At 45.4% G+C, this 16,238-nt stretch overlaps 1 protein-coding gene across 1 annotated transcript in view; it reads right to left on the reverse strand.

Annotated features, from left to right (window-relative positions):
- Positions 1 to 16,238, reverse strand: part of TESPA1 (thymocyte expressed, positive selection associated 1) — a 130,961-nt gene that overhangs the window by 64,521 nt on the left and 50,202 nt on the right. The window contains exon 4 of the mRNA XM_073670058.1: positions 5,247 to 5,290. Within this exon, the coding sequence (XP_073526159.1) occupies positions 5,247 to 5,290 (44 nt within the window). The remainder of the gene's footprint in view (positions 1 to 5,246; positions 5,291 to 16,238) is intronic.

A 16,238-nucleotide genomic window follows, 5' to 3' on the forward strand; every position in this document is an offset into this window, starting at 1 on the left:
TCTGCAACGCACCAGGAACCTTCCAACGACTAATGGAGTGTTGTCTGGGCCACAGAAACTTCGAGACGGTCCTGTTGTACCTGGACGATGTCATCGTATATTCCAAGACGTATGAGGACCACCTGAAACACCTGGCGGAAGTGTTCGAAGCTCTGGCGAGTTACGGCTTAAAGGTGAAACCCTCCAAGTGTCACCTCCTGAAACCAAAGGTGCAGTACCTGGGACACGTGGTGAGCGCTGACGGAGTGGCTCCCGACCCTGATAAGATCACCGCAATTAAGGAATGGCCAAGCCCCTCCAGCGTAAAAGAAGTGCGGCAGTTCCTCGGGTTGGTAGGCTACTACCGAAGGTTTATTCCCGGTTTCACCAAAAAGGCAGCACCTATGCAGGACCTCCTGATAGGCCAGTCCCGGAAGGCCAAGAACCAGAAGCCGCCCTTCAAATGGGAGGAGCTGGAAGAAGAGTCCTTCCGCCAGCTGAAGATGGCCCTCACGGGGGACGAAATCCTGGCGTACCCGGATTATAGCCAGCCCTTTATCCTCTACACCGACGCCAGTAACATCGGGCTAGGAGCCGTACTGTCCCAGATCCAGCAGGGGAAGGAACGAGTAATCGCCTACGCCAGCCGAAAGCTGCGACCCACCGAAAGGAACCCCGAGAATTACAGCTCATTTAAGCTAGAGTTCCTGGCCGTAGTATGGGCAGTCACCGAGCGCTTTAAGCATTACCTCGCTTCTTCCCGGTTCACCGTGTACACGGATAACAACCCGTTGACACACCTGGACACGGCAAGACTCGGTGCCCTGGAGCAGAGGTGGATGGCCCGTCTGTCCAACTACGAGTTCACAATCAAATACCGGGCCGGACGCTCCAATACCAACGCGGACGCCCTGTCCAGGATGCCCAACCTGCCGGACGAAGGAGAAGATCCGGAGGGACTGGAAGAAGTTGAACTCCCTGCGTTCCACCGTCATGGGACTATCCAGTATTCCCACCGGGTAAGGAGTAAGCAGGCTGTTACGTTGAACCCCTTACCTCACTACAACTGGGCGGAAACGCAAGACAGCGACCCTGCCGTCCGACTGGTGAAGGAGATGCTGACTCGCCCGGAGGCTTGCCTTGAACCAGACGCTCCGGAGGAAGCCAAACAACTATGGGCAGAGAGGAGTCGACTGTTCCTTTACAAGGGGAAGTTGTGCCGCAGAATGGTTAACTCCCGGACGCATGAACTACTCTGGCAAGTAGTGGTGCCACGAAGAGACGCAGCCATGGTGATGGAGGCATACCACGACGGAGCTGGACACTTCGGGTGGAAGAAGCTGGAGTTCCTGCTGCGCGAGCGATTCCACTGGGTAGGCATGAGGGGAACCATTGAGAAGTGGTGCAGAGACTGTGGCCCGTGCAACCTAAGAAGGAAGGACCGTGCCAGCCAGAAGACTCCCCTGCAGTCCATCGTCACCCGGCAGCCGTTGGAACTGGTAGCCTTGGATCATGTAAAACTGACCCCAAGCAGAAGTGGCTACGTCTACGCACTAACCATCGTGGATCACTACTCCCGGTTCTTGGTTGTCGTCCCCGTCAAGGACTTAACAGCTCGAACAGCAGCGAGAGCCTTCCAGCAGCATTTCTGCCGTCCACACGGGTACCCGGACCAAGTGTTGACAGACCAGGGACCTGCCTTTGAAGCGGAGGTCTTCCAAGAATTCTGCACTCTGTATGGCTGCCGGAAGATAAGGACGACACCCTATCATCCGCAAACTAATGGACTTTGTGAGAAAATGAACCAGGTGGTAATGGATCTTCTGAAAACGTTGCCCCTGGAAGAACGCAGTCTGTGGCCTGAGAAGCTGCCCGATCTGGTGGACCTATACAACCACATCCCGGTAGGTTCCACCAACTGTACCCCGGCTTACCTAATGAGGGCAAGACCTGGTAAGTTACCTGTTGACCTGGAAATGGGAGTCCTGACACCCGAGGACACTTCACCAGAAGCAGACTGGGACACAGAGAGGCAGCAGCAGTACCGGAGAGTACAGGAGAGCGTGGAGCGAAGTCTCTGTCAGGCTAGGGAAAGACAAGAGAAAACTTACAACCAGTATGCTCCCGCTGTTCCCCTGGTACCCGGAGAGCAGGTCTTGAAGAGGAAGAGACGGCTCCACAAGTTGGACGACCAGTGGGAGAAGGACCCGTACACCGTACTGCCCTCAAGCCACGAGAACCCGAAGGTTTGTACCATCAGTAAAGACGGAGGGGAAACCACAGCCATTGTATCCCGGGACCACCTGAAAAAGTGTCCCGAACAACTGAGGAACCCTGAAGAGGAACAAGAAGACCATCGACCCGTAGAGGAAAGGGAAGATATGGTTAGTACTGTGCTCGGGGACTTCCCTCGGTCTTGGACTCAAGTCAATGGTGCAGTTGTGGTACCCGTACTCACCTTCCTCCAACCAGCATCCCAAGCACCTACGGAGCAACAGGTAGAGCTGGAAGAACAGCCGGTCCAGGAGGCAGAAGACCCCACACCAGCAGACCAGGAGGATCAACCCTCTGCTTGCAGTGAGCCTGCCATATCCCTGGTGAGCCAAAGAGCCGGTAGACAGCTGCCCAGTTTACCCTTGACAGCTCCTACACCCTGTAGTTCAGGGCTAGACAGTCAGCTCCGTAGGTCCACTAGGGCCACTAGAGGCCAGTTACCCGCACGTTGGAGGATTTGAAGTGTATAAATTGTTTTATTTATGTTTACCTGTGTATTGTTGCTTGTGTATAATTTTGTGTTTCTAGTTATTTGTAGGAGTCCTTGGTGGATTTACCGGGAATCCCTTGTACATAGTTGGAGCGTAACCCAGGATGGACTAGAGACTGTTGAGGACTCGGGGCAGGACAAACCCCTACCTGGTTACGTCTCCCTGTTTTGGTGAAATGGACACCTTGCTTTTCTTCAAAGACTGCACCCGGTTACGGACATGCCGTGACCACCTTTATGTGTTTCTTCTTATTGTACTGTTATTGTTGTTATATCTTGTTATGTTTTTCTAAAATATGTTTAGTCCCGGAGTACTAAATTTCACTAGGGGGGAATGTGGCACCCCAGGGGTCTGGTTTCCCACAGTAATGTAATGTTATGTCTGAGAGCAGGTGGGAGGTCCCTTGGTCAGGAATCCTATGCATGCCACACCTCCTGCCCAGTCCTGGGAGGGGAAGAACTTCCCCTGTATAAACCCGGGGCTGAGGCAGGGTTAGTAGTAGAGAAGAGAAGCAGCATAGGAAGAAACAGCAGAAGCTCAGTGGGAGCAAAACTACTACGAGTCAGGGGCTGGCAGCTGCAGAGCTCGCCCTGACTGAGAAGCTTTCTTACCGGACCCGGCGTCCGAGGCTGTGGGGACTAACTCTTACCCAGCAGCAGAAGCCGACCGGCAGGGGATTTCAGGTCCTCAGGCCCAGAAACCCGAAGGCACGGTCACACGCGTGGGACCAGCACCGCCATCGTGGAGCGGAAGCCATAGAAGGCCCCGAGTCACCGGCCATACGGGTGAGCACCACACGGTACACTCAGGGACGTGGGCTACTTATATCCGCTTCTAGCAAGGTAGCCAGAAGAGTACAGTCAGTTTGGGAGGCCTACAACTCCGCCTGGCCAGGGGAGATCCCATCTGCTCAAGGACTGACCAGGCCCCGTTCGCTAGCAAGTACTCCGGGAGGGTCTATCGTTGTTACCAGTAAAGACCCTGAATTACACCGCACCGTCTCTGAGTGGTTCCTGCTACCCCCATCTTCCACGTCGGCTGCCCTGAGGCCATACCCCTCCCGTTGGGGGTTATACTATCACGCTGCACAATTCTACACCGGCCTCAGCGGTCTGTCCTGCAGCGGCAGCTCCATAGCTGCAAATCAACGGGTGGCGTAGTCGACACTCAAATAACATCTATCAAGACTGCCACACACTGACTTTGACTCCCTGGGCACGGACCGGGTCCCCGCCACTCGGAGACTACAACCCTCATCTGATCCGGTTCCGGGTAAGCTCCCGCATGCGCAACGCAGCGCGACACAGGCCCAGGGGCGCGTCACTAGCATAATATGACATGATAATTAATAAATTAGCACACTGTTTCCACATCTAACCCTTTAATTACAGCCTAAAAAAATTGTCTCCGGGATGTATCCACACGGATGACATACGGATGGCAAATGGATGACACACGGAGTATACACACGGAAACACGGACACGGAGAGCACTGATACTGGTTTTTCTACTACCGGAAATATCAGGATATGTGGAGGAGGCCTAATTGAGTATTTTATTGTTAAAAAGTTACTCAAAGGCAAAAAAAACAACAAAAGGCATGAAATGGGAGGTAAAGAGTCCAAGCAACACATTTCAAATCCGGATCGGCGTCTTTATCAGGCATAATTGACCCTAATCACAATATATACTCTGGGATGACTCTGTCAAATATATATATATACTTTATTTCAAGTATTTTGCTGGGATGTCCAGACTCACCCCCAGTGTTGTGTTTGCACCCTGCACAACCTCCTAAGGTGAGCAGTTCTGCCATGGGTTTACACCAGCCTGAGGTTACAAACCCATCTTAAAGTTATAGCGCCAGCTGCTATTTTCTCTTTTTCTTTTCAACCCATTTAGCTTCAATATAAAACATAGGGTAAGGGTCTGACCAATGTAGATATGCACGTCTTGTTTCATGAAGCAGCAGAAAGTTAAGTCAAAGAAAGCCCCTGTGGTCAGTTTGAAAATTTCAAGATTTCTTTTTTTATTTTTAATACAGATTGTGCTATGTTAAAAAAAACATTGCCAATTTTTTTTTTTAAATACACTTAACTCAAAGACTTGATTTGATCAATAGATCATTTTCTGAAGATAGCAACCCTTTAAATAATAAAACAACTATATAAAATAGTACTGACCTGGATAATCATAATGCCAGGTCATTTTACAGCACAATATTTTTGGGGGTTTTACTATTTAATGGTAAATTGAATGGTGTCATTCAACACTACAACTCATCCAACAAACATCAAGCCCTCAGCGTCAAAAAAATAAAAAATGTTTTAGCTCTTGGAAGATGGGGAGGAGAAAACAACAGAAAATTGCCCAATCCAAAATGGGTTAATGAGAAATCAATACAGAAAATATAAAAAAAGATGAATAGAGATGTAGATGAAACAGATTGAGTGACAGATATGCAGAGTGATAGTTTTACAGACAGACATTCAGTGAATTTACCTTTATTTAATGGAATAACTTCAGAAAAGTTTTCAGGACATAAACTGCAGGACAACATGAATAGATGTTATATTCTTTTCAACCACAGGTGCATGTCTGCCAATAGTAACAATTTACGAGAGACACAATTTGATAGTCATGGTTATGAATTTCTATGGCTGTGTGCTCACTATGCATTTTTTTAAGCGTTTCTGCAGCCGCAATTCCGCCACAGAAACGCTTAAAAAATGCTTGGTAGAAGGCCTGCCATGTTCCCTAATGATAATCCGCATGTGCTGTGCACATGCTGTGGAAATTAACGCTGCGGATTATCATTGCGGAAAAAACAGCAGCTCTACCAATTATTTAGCAGAATTGCGGCGATTTGGTCGCTATAGACTTGCATTGAATCGCTTAATATCCGCATGACATGTGCACAAGCAGATATTAAGCAATTCAATGTGAGGATGGTACCTGGGTCTGGAGAAGAGGAGACTCTCATCCAGACCTGGCTACCATAGTACCTATAAAAAAAGAAAGAATTTAAAATAAAAAAACACATTATACTCACCTTCTGATGTCCCCAGGTCTTCTATCCGGTACGTTTTGGCTCCCCGGTGGCTCGCGATGGAGTAAAAGGATCTTCCATGAAGTCATTCAGTCATGTGACAGGTCACGCGACCACTGACATCGGCAGTCGCGTGACCTGTCACATGACTAAATGATGTCATGGAAGGTCCTTTTACACCACCGCGAGACCCCGGGAAGACCGGAGAAGGAGACCGGGGGCCATCAGAAGGCGAGTATAATATTTTTTTTTTATTTTTTACCAATTTTATTCTTTTCTTTTTAAGTAACTTGGTCACACTATATAAAATCCATGCCGGTTGCATGGATTTATATAGTGTGACCAAGTTGTCAAGCACTTTTCCAAGTGATGCTAAAATTGCTTGGAACAACCCGCATGCGAAATCGCATGTGCAAAACGCGTGACAAATGCTTTTCCCTGGCTGAAAAAACGCATGTAAAATCCGCATGCGTTTTTTCTGCCAGGGAGATGCAGAAACGCTCAGGAAATATCCGGAGCATTTTTGCATTGTGGGCACATAGCCTAACTCCTCTGTGATTCTCCTCAGCAATTCCTATTCAATAATATTGACCAATCTCAACGTAAAAGACAGGACAAAATTGCAGTAAGTTTCAAGAATACTTGGCTATTTTCTATTAATATCTTAGCTCCAGGTTCTTCACTTTGAATATGTTTTCTCTGAATTCATAGTAACAGTCTGGTACCGAACCCCGAACATGGACAGTCTGTGTTACTGTTTGGGGTTCACCAGCCTAATAAATATTGTTGAAAGGATGTACAGTCCCATAAGAGCCTGGTGCAGCGTGCTCCTAATACAGTCTTTTGCAGCGTGCCCATTATACACTCTGTTGTAGCATGCTCATAATACAGCCTGGTGCATACTGTCCTAACAGCCTGGTGCAGAATGTCTCTACTTTGCTGGTAATTTTTTTTAAGGGGGAAAACAGGAGAGCATCAAATAGGGGACATAGACGTGGTCATGGTGCTGATGGTGGTGGTGGTGTAGCTGCTCCAAGGAGAGGACGTGGTCAGTCTGTGCCTGTTACGTGTTCAAATGCAACACCTTCCTCAGGTGCATGCAGGCGACAGGACCTTCTGCGTCATATCATAGGAGCGAGTACAGCTGGCCAAATGGTGAGGCCAGAACATGTTGAGACTGTGTTAGATTGGATAGCCGATAGTGCCTGCAGTTCCTTCGCATTGTCTTCCACTCGGTCCCCTGCAAAAAGCACAGAGTTGGTACCCGAGGACCATGTGCATGTTTTTTCCAACTCACCTCCTTGCAAATCAGCCAAGCAGTCTGAGCCCCAAATCATGCAACAATCTCTTCTGCTTTTTGATGACTCTGCTGTCTGGAGTTCTGTGGCCCATTCACCTGTCTCTGCCCCAGAAGTAGAAGAGACTGAGTGCACTGATGCCCAACTAGTTCTGCTGGAGGATGAGTACATGGGAGGGCTAGTGCACACGGTCAGTGGACCACCGCAGCACACCTCAGAGGATGTGCAGAATGGCAAGGAGGGCAGGAGTGAGTGGGTGGAAGATGATGTGGGGGATGATGGGGTCCAAGACCCCACATGGAGCGAAGGCCATTCTGGTGACGTGCACAGTTCGGAGAAAGAGCAGGTGGTCACGCTGCCCCAGCAGGACAGCAGATGCAAAAGCAGGGTGCAAAAGCAAAGCAACCGGCTCCTACCTACTATGTTGACTGCTACTACCCACTGCGCAGAGGAAATGAGCATACTAAAGCCAGCTCCAAGGAGTTCCCTTGTGAGGCATTTCTTCAAGCAATGTGGTGACAACAAGCAATGGGTGGTGTGCACGCTGTGCAGTCAGAGCCTGAAGCAAGGCATACATGTTCTGAACAAGAGCACCACCTGCATGACGTGGCATCTGAATTCCAAGCATGAGGTGCAGTAGACTACACACCTTAAAAAGCATGACAGATCTGAGCCTTCTCCTGATCCCTCTTCTGCTGTGGTCTCAGCCTCCCTCTCACAATCAACCTGCTTCCCTGCAAAGAGAGGATGTGAGCACCACAACCAGCAGTGTCACCAAGCATCTCCACAGCGTGCCATTAAAACGTGTTCAGCTCTCCATTCCCCAAACCCTAGAGAGAAAGAGGAAATATCCCCCTACCCACCCACAAGCCATGGTCCTGAATGACAGCATTTTCAAACTCCTGGCCTTTGAAATGCTGCCATTCCAGCTTGTGGATACGGACAGTTTTAAAAAATTGATGGCAGTGGCTATCCCGAAGTATGTTATTCCCAGCTGCCACTACTTTTCCAGGCGTACCATCCCTGCCCTGCACACATATGTTGGGGACCAAATCAGGTGTGCACTGCACAATGTCATCAGTGGCAAGGTTCACATAACCACTGATACATGGACCAGTAAACATGGCCAGGAACGTTACATTTTCCTAACTGCTCACTGGGTAAATGTAGTGGTGGCTAGGCCAAAGGCGCAAGGTGCTCTAGCGCATGAGGCGTCCTACCACCACCGAGGATTTCTAGACGTTTCTTGGTCAAGGTTGTATCCTCCTCCTACTCCGCTTCCTCCACTGTCTCTTCATCCGGTTACAGTAAGACCTGCACCACCAACTTCAACACAGCCAGGGGGAAACGACAGCAGGCTGTTCTGGAACTCATCTATTTGGGGGACAAATCTCACAACGCACAGGAGCTGTGGACAGGGATCAAACGGCAGAAAGATGAGTGGTTGGTGCTACTGAACCTCAAGCTTGGCCTGGTGGTGTGCGATAACAAGGGAAATCTTGTAGCAGCTGTGGGCCTACCCAGTTTGATTCACATCCCTTGCCTGGCGCATGTGCTGAATTTGGTGGAATAGAGCTTCCTGAAAAATTACTACACATGTCAGAGCTGCTTCTGAAAGTGCAGGCAGTGTGCGTGCGTGCTTTCGGCATTCCACCCAAATGCTGTGTGCCTGCATCGTCACTTCTGCCTTCCCGCTCACCGCCTCATATGTGATGTACCAACAAGGTGGAACTCCACCTTGCATATGCATGAGAGACTGTGCGAGCAGCAGCAGGCAATAATGGAGTTTCAACTGCAGCACGCATGGGTAAGTCGCTCTGCGGAACAACACAACTTCACCACCAATGAGTGAGCCTCCATGCGGGACGTGTGTGCCATGTTGCGCTGCTTCACATACTCCACCAATATGGCCATTCCTGATGACGCCATCATGAGCGTTACTAAACCACTTCTATGCCTGCTGGAAAAAACACTTCAGGCAATGATGGATGAAGTAGTGGCACAGGAGGAAGAGGAGCAGGAGGAACAAGAACCATTCACACTGTTATCAAGACTGTGAACCACACATGGCTTGGAGGGAGGTAAAAATTGGGGGACCCTAAAAAAATTACATGGGGTCACCCCTATTTTTAATAACCAGGTAAGGCAAAGCAGACAGATGGGGGCTGATATTAATAGGCTGGGAAAGTCCATGGATACAGTGAGAGATTGTGGTCGTTGAGACTGTGACCGTTACCACTGATTTTCCAGTCAGTCAGAAGTTGCGGTCACCAGAGTGGTGCCGAGAAGAGCTGAAGATAGTGGCTGGTAAGTATAAGACAGTGGCTGGTAAGGAACTTAGATTAGTAGCACCACTCCAGCGCTGAAATAAAAAAAAAAACACTGGAGTGGTGCTTTAACCAATTGAATATCGGCCATTCATGACAAGTTATATTTTTTCATATATATGTGGTTTTAAAAGCTCTAAAAAAAAGTTATCATTCGTATATTCCAAAAAATGTTATTCATTTTTTTCCCTTGAAACATAAGGTTTTATCTTATTTTTATATATTATATTTTTATTTATTTTTTGCTGCTATCAGGGTAAAATCGAAAGAATATATGGAAATAAGTGTTTATCTTTCACTTTTTAAAATTATTTGTTTTTTTATGACCACAAAGGACCACTAAATAATATTTTAAATTGAGTTCCACTTTCTGTAGCAATTAATTTATGTATCAGACGTGAGGTTATTTTCAATGAGACGTGGCTTGAAACATTGATTTGGACTTGTGAAGGCTTTTATTTTCTTAATTTCCTTGCTTTCCTTTTATTGTTTTGTTTTACTTTATTTTTTCTTTAATTTCACACACATATCTCCCTTAAAAGAAATGTGTCTTGATTGTATTTTTAATTAATAATTATTGATTATTAGTGATGAGCGAGCGCTAAAATGCTCGGGTGCTCATTGCTCGGGTCGAGCCCAATGTAAGTCAATAGGAAACTCGAGCAATTTTCTGGCAGCCCTCCCCTGGAGGTCTGGTGGGGACCTAAAAATTGGCCAAATTGATGGGAACAGTGCTGAAATGATATGCGAACAGCATGGGGAAGACCCCTGGAAGCATCTCTGACTCCCAGGTCACAGCTGTGAACAATGTTGTCAGAGTATTATGCCACTTTTATGGACTCACAATAAAACATACAAAAACGAAACCAAAATGGATTTTCCTGGACAAATTTTAAGGAACATTCTTTCGAGGGTAATTACTTATATATAAGGCAAAATAAATAACCAACATCAAAAATGCTTCTCCACACCTTGGCCTATGTTCATACGTAGCGTTTTTGCACTTTTACATTGCTTTCAACGGTGAAAAATTAATTCACCGGTAAATTTAATTTTAACATTTTACTACCTTATCTGGCCATGTGGTGTGTGAGAAATGATCAGACACATCTTGTTTCATTTATGAAGGAGGGACTGTGAAAGTCACAAAGCCTATTTTTACAAGGATATCAGGTGGCCCTTACTATTGTTAGAGGGCCAGCAGTCATCCCTCACTATTGTTAGAGGGCCATCAGTCAGCTATGCCTTGTTGTTCCCATTATTAAGGAGTGGGTCTCCTATACTGCTATTGTGTATGCAGTGACTGCAAGGGCTGCCAAAAATTAGGACGCACTCCAATACCCCTTTAAATAGAAGTAGAGGAGGGCCTCATTAAAAAATTGTTCCCATTATTAAGGAGTAGATCTCTTATAGTGGTAATGCTCATGCAGTGACTACAAGGGCTGCCAAAAACTTGGACGCACTCCAATACCCCTTTGAAGAGACGTAGATGAGGGCCTCTTGAAAAAAATTGTTCCCATTATTATACTGGCAATGCCCATGCATTAAGTGTATGGGTTATAAAACATATACCCCTGGGGGCTATACATTAACATACTGTATAACATACAGAATGTTAGAGGTAGGCCTCTAAAAAAAATTCCTACGGGCATCATAAAGACCCTTAAAAATTATGTGGGTGTTGCATCACAGTCACCCTCATGATATGGTGATGGAAGATGAGGAGAAGGAGAAGGAGGAGGACAACAGAAAATAGAAAAAAACGGGAAGCTTATAGCCATGTTTGGGTGTGAAGAGATGCATGGGAATAGACCCTCCAAAAAAGCCACTGGAATTGACTTTATGGTCCGCTGCTATTATCCCGTTGTGTTGAGAAGTCTGGCCCAATCCAGCCCTTGTTCATTTTTATAAGAGTCAGCCTGTCAGCATTTTCAGTTGACAGCGGATGCACCTATCAGATATAATACACAAGGCGGCACTAAAAACCCGCTCTGACAAAATGCTAGCGGCAGGGCAGGGCCTCCAAAGCGTAGAGAGCAAGTTCATGCCACATGTCCAGCTTGGATACCCAATAGTTAAAAGGCACAGAGGAATCATGGAGGACATTGGTATGGTTGGCAAGGTACTCCTTCATCATCTTCCAAAACTGTTCCCTCCTTGTCAGAGTACCCCGCGCATCAGGGCCTGGCTGCTGGGAGGGTCTGAGAAAACTGTCCCACACCTTTGACAGTGTTTGCCTGCCTCTGCTGCATCGTATTTGTGGCTCCCTCGCCTGTACTCCTTGGTTGTACAATGAACTGTGACCTCTGCTGCCAGCGTTTTCAGATGGGAATATTTTTAATAATTCCTCAACAAGGGCCTTCTGGTACTGCACCATTTTATTAGACCTCTTCGCCAGCAATTACTGTTGCCCAGAATTCATACAATGTGAGGGTCATGGGAAAGGCAGCTGACCATAAAGTCAGCCATAAGTGCCAGACTGCCAACAGCCAAGACTTCCCTGTCCAGACCAAGAGGACAACTGACCATGCTCTCCTCCTCATCTTCCTCCTGGTCCTCCTTCATTCTCCCTCTACTCAGGCCATCCAACGGTATGACTGTTGTGTGGGTAGTACCGTCTGTAGCACAGGAAAACAGCTCCTGTTCCTCCTCCTCTTCTTCCTCCTCATTATCACCCAATACACGTTGAGATGAGATGAGGCTGGGCTGTGTGGCATCATGGCATCACCCGACATAGTTCCTTGCTCCATCTCATCGTGCTCTGCCTGAAATGCCTCCTCTTTAACTGTGAGCACCAAGCGTTTCAGTAGACAGAGAAGTGGGATGGTGGAGTCCTCAAAGTTTTGGAGGACGGCACTGATGTCAGATATCCATTCCCACTCATCAGCTCTTATGTACGGAGGCTGACCTGAATGCCAACGGGCATGTTGAAGCTGATACTCAACAACTGCCCTTTGCTGCTCACAAATCCTTCCCAACATATGCAAGGCTGAGTTTCAATGCGTGGTAACATTGCACACCAGTCGGTGAGCTGGAAACTGCAAACGCTGCTTAAGCACGGCGAGGGCAGCGGAAGGTGGAGGTGACTTTCAAAAATGGGCAGCTCTGACAAGCAGCTCAGGCAGATCTGGGAAGGTTTTGAGAAACTGCTGAACTACTAGGTTGAGCAAATTGGCCAGGCATGGTACATGTGCGAGGTTGCCAATCTTCAGAGCCGCCACCAGGTTCCAACCATTGTCACACATGACCATGCCTGGCTGAAGGTTCAGCAGTGACAGCTACAGATCTGTCTGCTCTGTTACAGCTGTCAACTAGAGATGAGCGTTGTTCGACTCGAACTGTTCGCCAATCTCAAATTCGAGCTGTTTTGGGCGGTGTTCGAGCCGTTCGGCGAACACGAACGATTTGAGAAAAATTCGGCTGTTCGAGGTTATGTTCGATAACTGTTCGTGCACCAAAATCATAACTGGATTTTTTTTCAGTAATGATGAAAATTAATGTTAATACGCAGTTTGAGTGTACTGCAGGAATAATGAAGATCTCCATTTTTTTTTCTCTTTCCCGCATTTACAGTGGGGAGGTGCAATCTGTCAGCCTATCAGCAGTGCACACATGGAGCGAAGTGCTTTTTTTCACACAAGCAAGGGCATGTGTCATTGGCAGTGTATGTCACATGTCCTTGCCCTATAAGACCCAGCCATTTTCCCCATCGCCACCATTTTCTCACTGCTGCAGCTGCGTGTTAGACGGCACCGCTGTTGCTGTGTGCGCTATACCTTGTTAATTTCAAGCCAATTTTCGCACAAATCTACAGATAGCTTGGGAGTAGGGAATAGATGTGATTGCAGTCCTTTTAAGGACTAGGTTATAGCATTTCCTACGACTTTTATCAGGCTGGTCTGTGCTCTTAAATAGATAGGTTGTGGGAGTAAAGACTAATTGTAATTGCAGTCCTTTTCAGGACTAAGTTACATCAGTTCCTATCAGTTTTTGCCAGGCAGGTCTATGCCAGTGCTGTGCAAGTTTTTTTTCACAGCATTTGGCTGAATCTAGCAAAGCTAATCCTTTTTGGCCTATTGCAGAGTGTGTTAGTCAGTGGAGTAGCCTATCTGTGTTGCAAGATACACCACCTGTGTATAGAATACCATTTTTTTTACTGCACCTAGTGAAGTAAAACATTTTGGGGATAGCATCATTCTATTAGTCCATCTATACTAACCTCCATAAGGTTGCAAATTGAATATAATTTTTTCTGCATCTAGCTCTGAAAAAATATTTGTCCTTCTAGCAGTGTGTGGGACTTGTTCTACTAGTCCATCTATACTGACCTCCATCAGGTTGCAAATTCAAAATAATTTTTTGTCTGCATCTAGCTCTGAAAAAATATTTGTCCTTCTAGCAGTGTGTGGGACTTGTTCTACTAGTCCATCTATACTAACCTCCATCAGGTTGCAAATTCAAAATAATTTTTTTTCTGCATCTAGCTCTGAAAAAATATTTGTCCTTCTAGCAGTGTGTGGGACTTGTTCTACTAGTACACCTATACTGACCTCCATCAGGTTGCAAATTAAAAATAATTTTTATCTGCATCTAGCTCTGAGAAAAATATTTGTCCTTCTAGCAGTGTGTGGGACTTGTTCTACTATTCCATCTATACTGACCTCCATCAGGTTGCAAACTGAATATAATTTTTTTCTGCATCTACCTCTGAAAAAATATTTGGGCTTCTAGCAGTGTGTGGGACTTGTTCTATTAGTCCATCTATACTGACCTCCATCAGGTTGCAAATTAAAAATATTTTTTTGTCTGCATCTAGCTCTGAAAAAATATTTGGCCTTCTAGCAGTGTGTGGGACTTGTTCTATTAGTCCATCTATACTGACCTCCATCAGGTTGCAAATTAAAAATAATTATTTGTCTGCATCTAGCTCTGAAAAAATATTTCGCCTTCTAGCAGTGTGTGGGACTTGTTCTATTAGTCCATCTATACTGACCTCCATCAGGTTGCAAATTAAAAATATTTTTTTGTCTGCATCTAGCTCTGAAAAAATATTTGGCCTTCTAGCAGTGTGTGGGACTTGTTCTATTAGTCCATCTATACTGACCTCCATCAGGTTGCAAATTAAAAATATTTTTTTGTCTGCATCTAGCTCTGAAAAAATATTTGGGCTTCTAGCAGTGTGTGGGACTTGTTCTACTAGTCCATCTATACTGACCTCCATCAGTTTGCAAATTCAAAATATTTTTTTTTCTGCATCTAGCTCTGAAAAAATATTTGTCCTTCTAGCAGTGTGTGGGACTTGTTCTACTAGTCCATCTATACTGACCTCCATCAGTTTGCAAATTCAAAATATTTTTTTTTCTGCATCTAGCTCTGAAAAAATATTTGTCCTTCTAGCAGTGTGTGGGACTTGTTCTACTAGTCCATCTATACTGACCTCCATCAGTTTGCAAATTCAAAATAATTTTTTTTCTGCATCTAGCTCTGAAAAAATATTTGTCCTTCTAGCAGTGTGTGGGACTTGTTCTACTAGTCCATCTATACTGACCTCCATCAGTTTGCAAATTCAAAATATTTTTTTTTCTGCATCTAGCTCTGAAAAAATATTTGTCCTTCTAGCAGTGTGTGGGACTTGTTCTACTAGTCCATCTATACTGACCTCCATCAGTTTGCAAATTCAAAATATTTTTTTTTCTGCATCTAGCTCTGAAAAAATATTTGTCCTTCTAGCAGTGTGTGGGACTTGTTCTACTAGTCCATCTATACTGACCTCCATCAGCTGGCAAACTGAATATGATTTTTTTCTGCATCTACCTCTGAAAAAATATTTGGGCTTCTAGCAGTGTGTGGGACTTGTTTTATTAGTCCATCTATACTGACCTCCATCAGGTTGCAAATTAAAAATAATTTTTATCTCCATCTAGCTCTGAAAAAATATTTGGCCTTCTAGCAGTGTGTGGGACTTGTTCTATTAGTCCATCTATACTGACCTCCATCACGTTGCAAACTGAATATAATTTTTTTCTGCATCTACCTCTGAAAAAATATTTGGGCTTCTAGCAGTGTGTGGGACTTGTTCTATTAGTCCATCTATACTGACCTCCATCAGGTTGCAAATTAAAAATAATTTTTATCTGCATCTAGCTCTGAAAAAATATTTGGCCTTCTAGCAGTGTGTGGGACTTGTTCTATTAGTCCATCTATACTGACCTCCATCAGGTTGCAAACTGAATATAATTTTTTTCTGCATCTACCTCTGAAAAAATATTTGGGCTTCTAGCAGTGTGTGGGACTTGTTCTATTAGTCCATCTATACTGACCTCCATCAGGTTGCAAATTAAAAATATTTTTTTGTCTGCATCTAGCTCTGAAAATATATTTGGCCTTCTAGCAGTGTGTGGGACTTGGTCTATTAGTCCATCTATACTGACCTCCATCAGGTTGCAAATTAAAAATATTTTTTTGTCTGCATCTAGCTCTGAAAAAATATTTGGCCTTCTAGCAGTGTGTGGGACTTGTTCTATTAGTCCATCTATACTGACCTCCATCAGGTTGCAAATTAAAAATATTTTTTTGTCTGCATCTAGCTCTGAAAAAATATTTGGCCTTCTAGCAGTGTGTGGGACTTGTTCTATTAGTCCATCTATACTGACCTCCATCAGGTTGCAAATTTGATATAATTTTTTTCTGCATCTAGCTCTGAAAAAATATTTGTCCTTCTAGCAGTGTGTGGGACTTGTTCTACTAGTCCATCTATACTGACCTCCATCAGTTTGCAAATTCAAAATAATTTTTTTTCTGCATCTAGCTCTGAAAAAAT

Source organism: Phyllobates terribilis, unplaced genomic scaffold, assembly GCF_046119375.1.
Source record: "Phyllobates terribilis strain yellow unplaced genomic scaffold, ASM4611937v1 Scaffold_2__4_contigs__length_985480577, whole genome shotgun sequence".
Lineage (NCBI taxonomy): Eukaryota > Metazoa > Chordata > Amphibia > Anura > Dendrobatidae > Phyllobates > Phyllobates terribilis.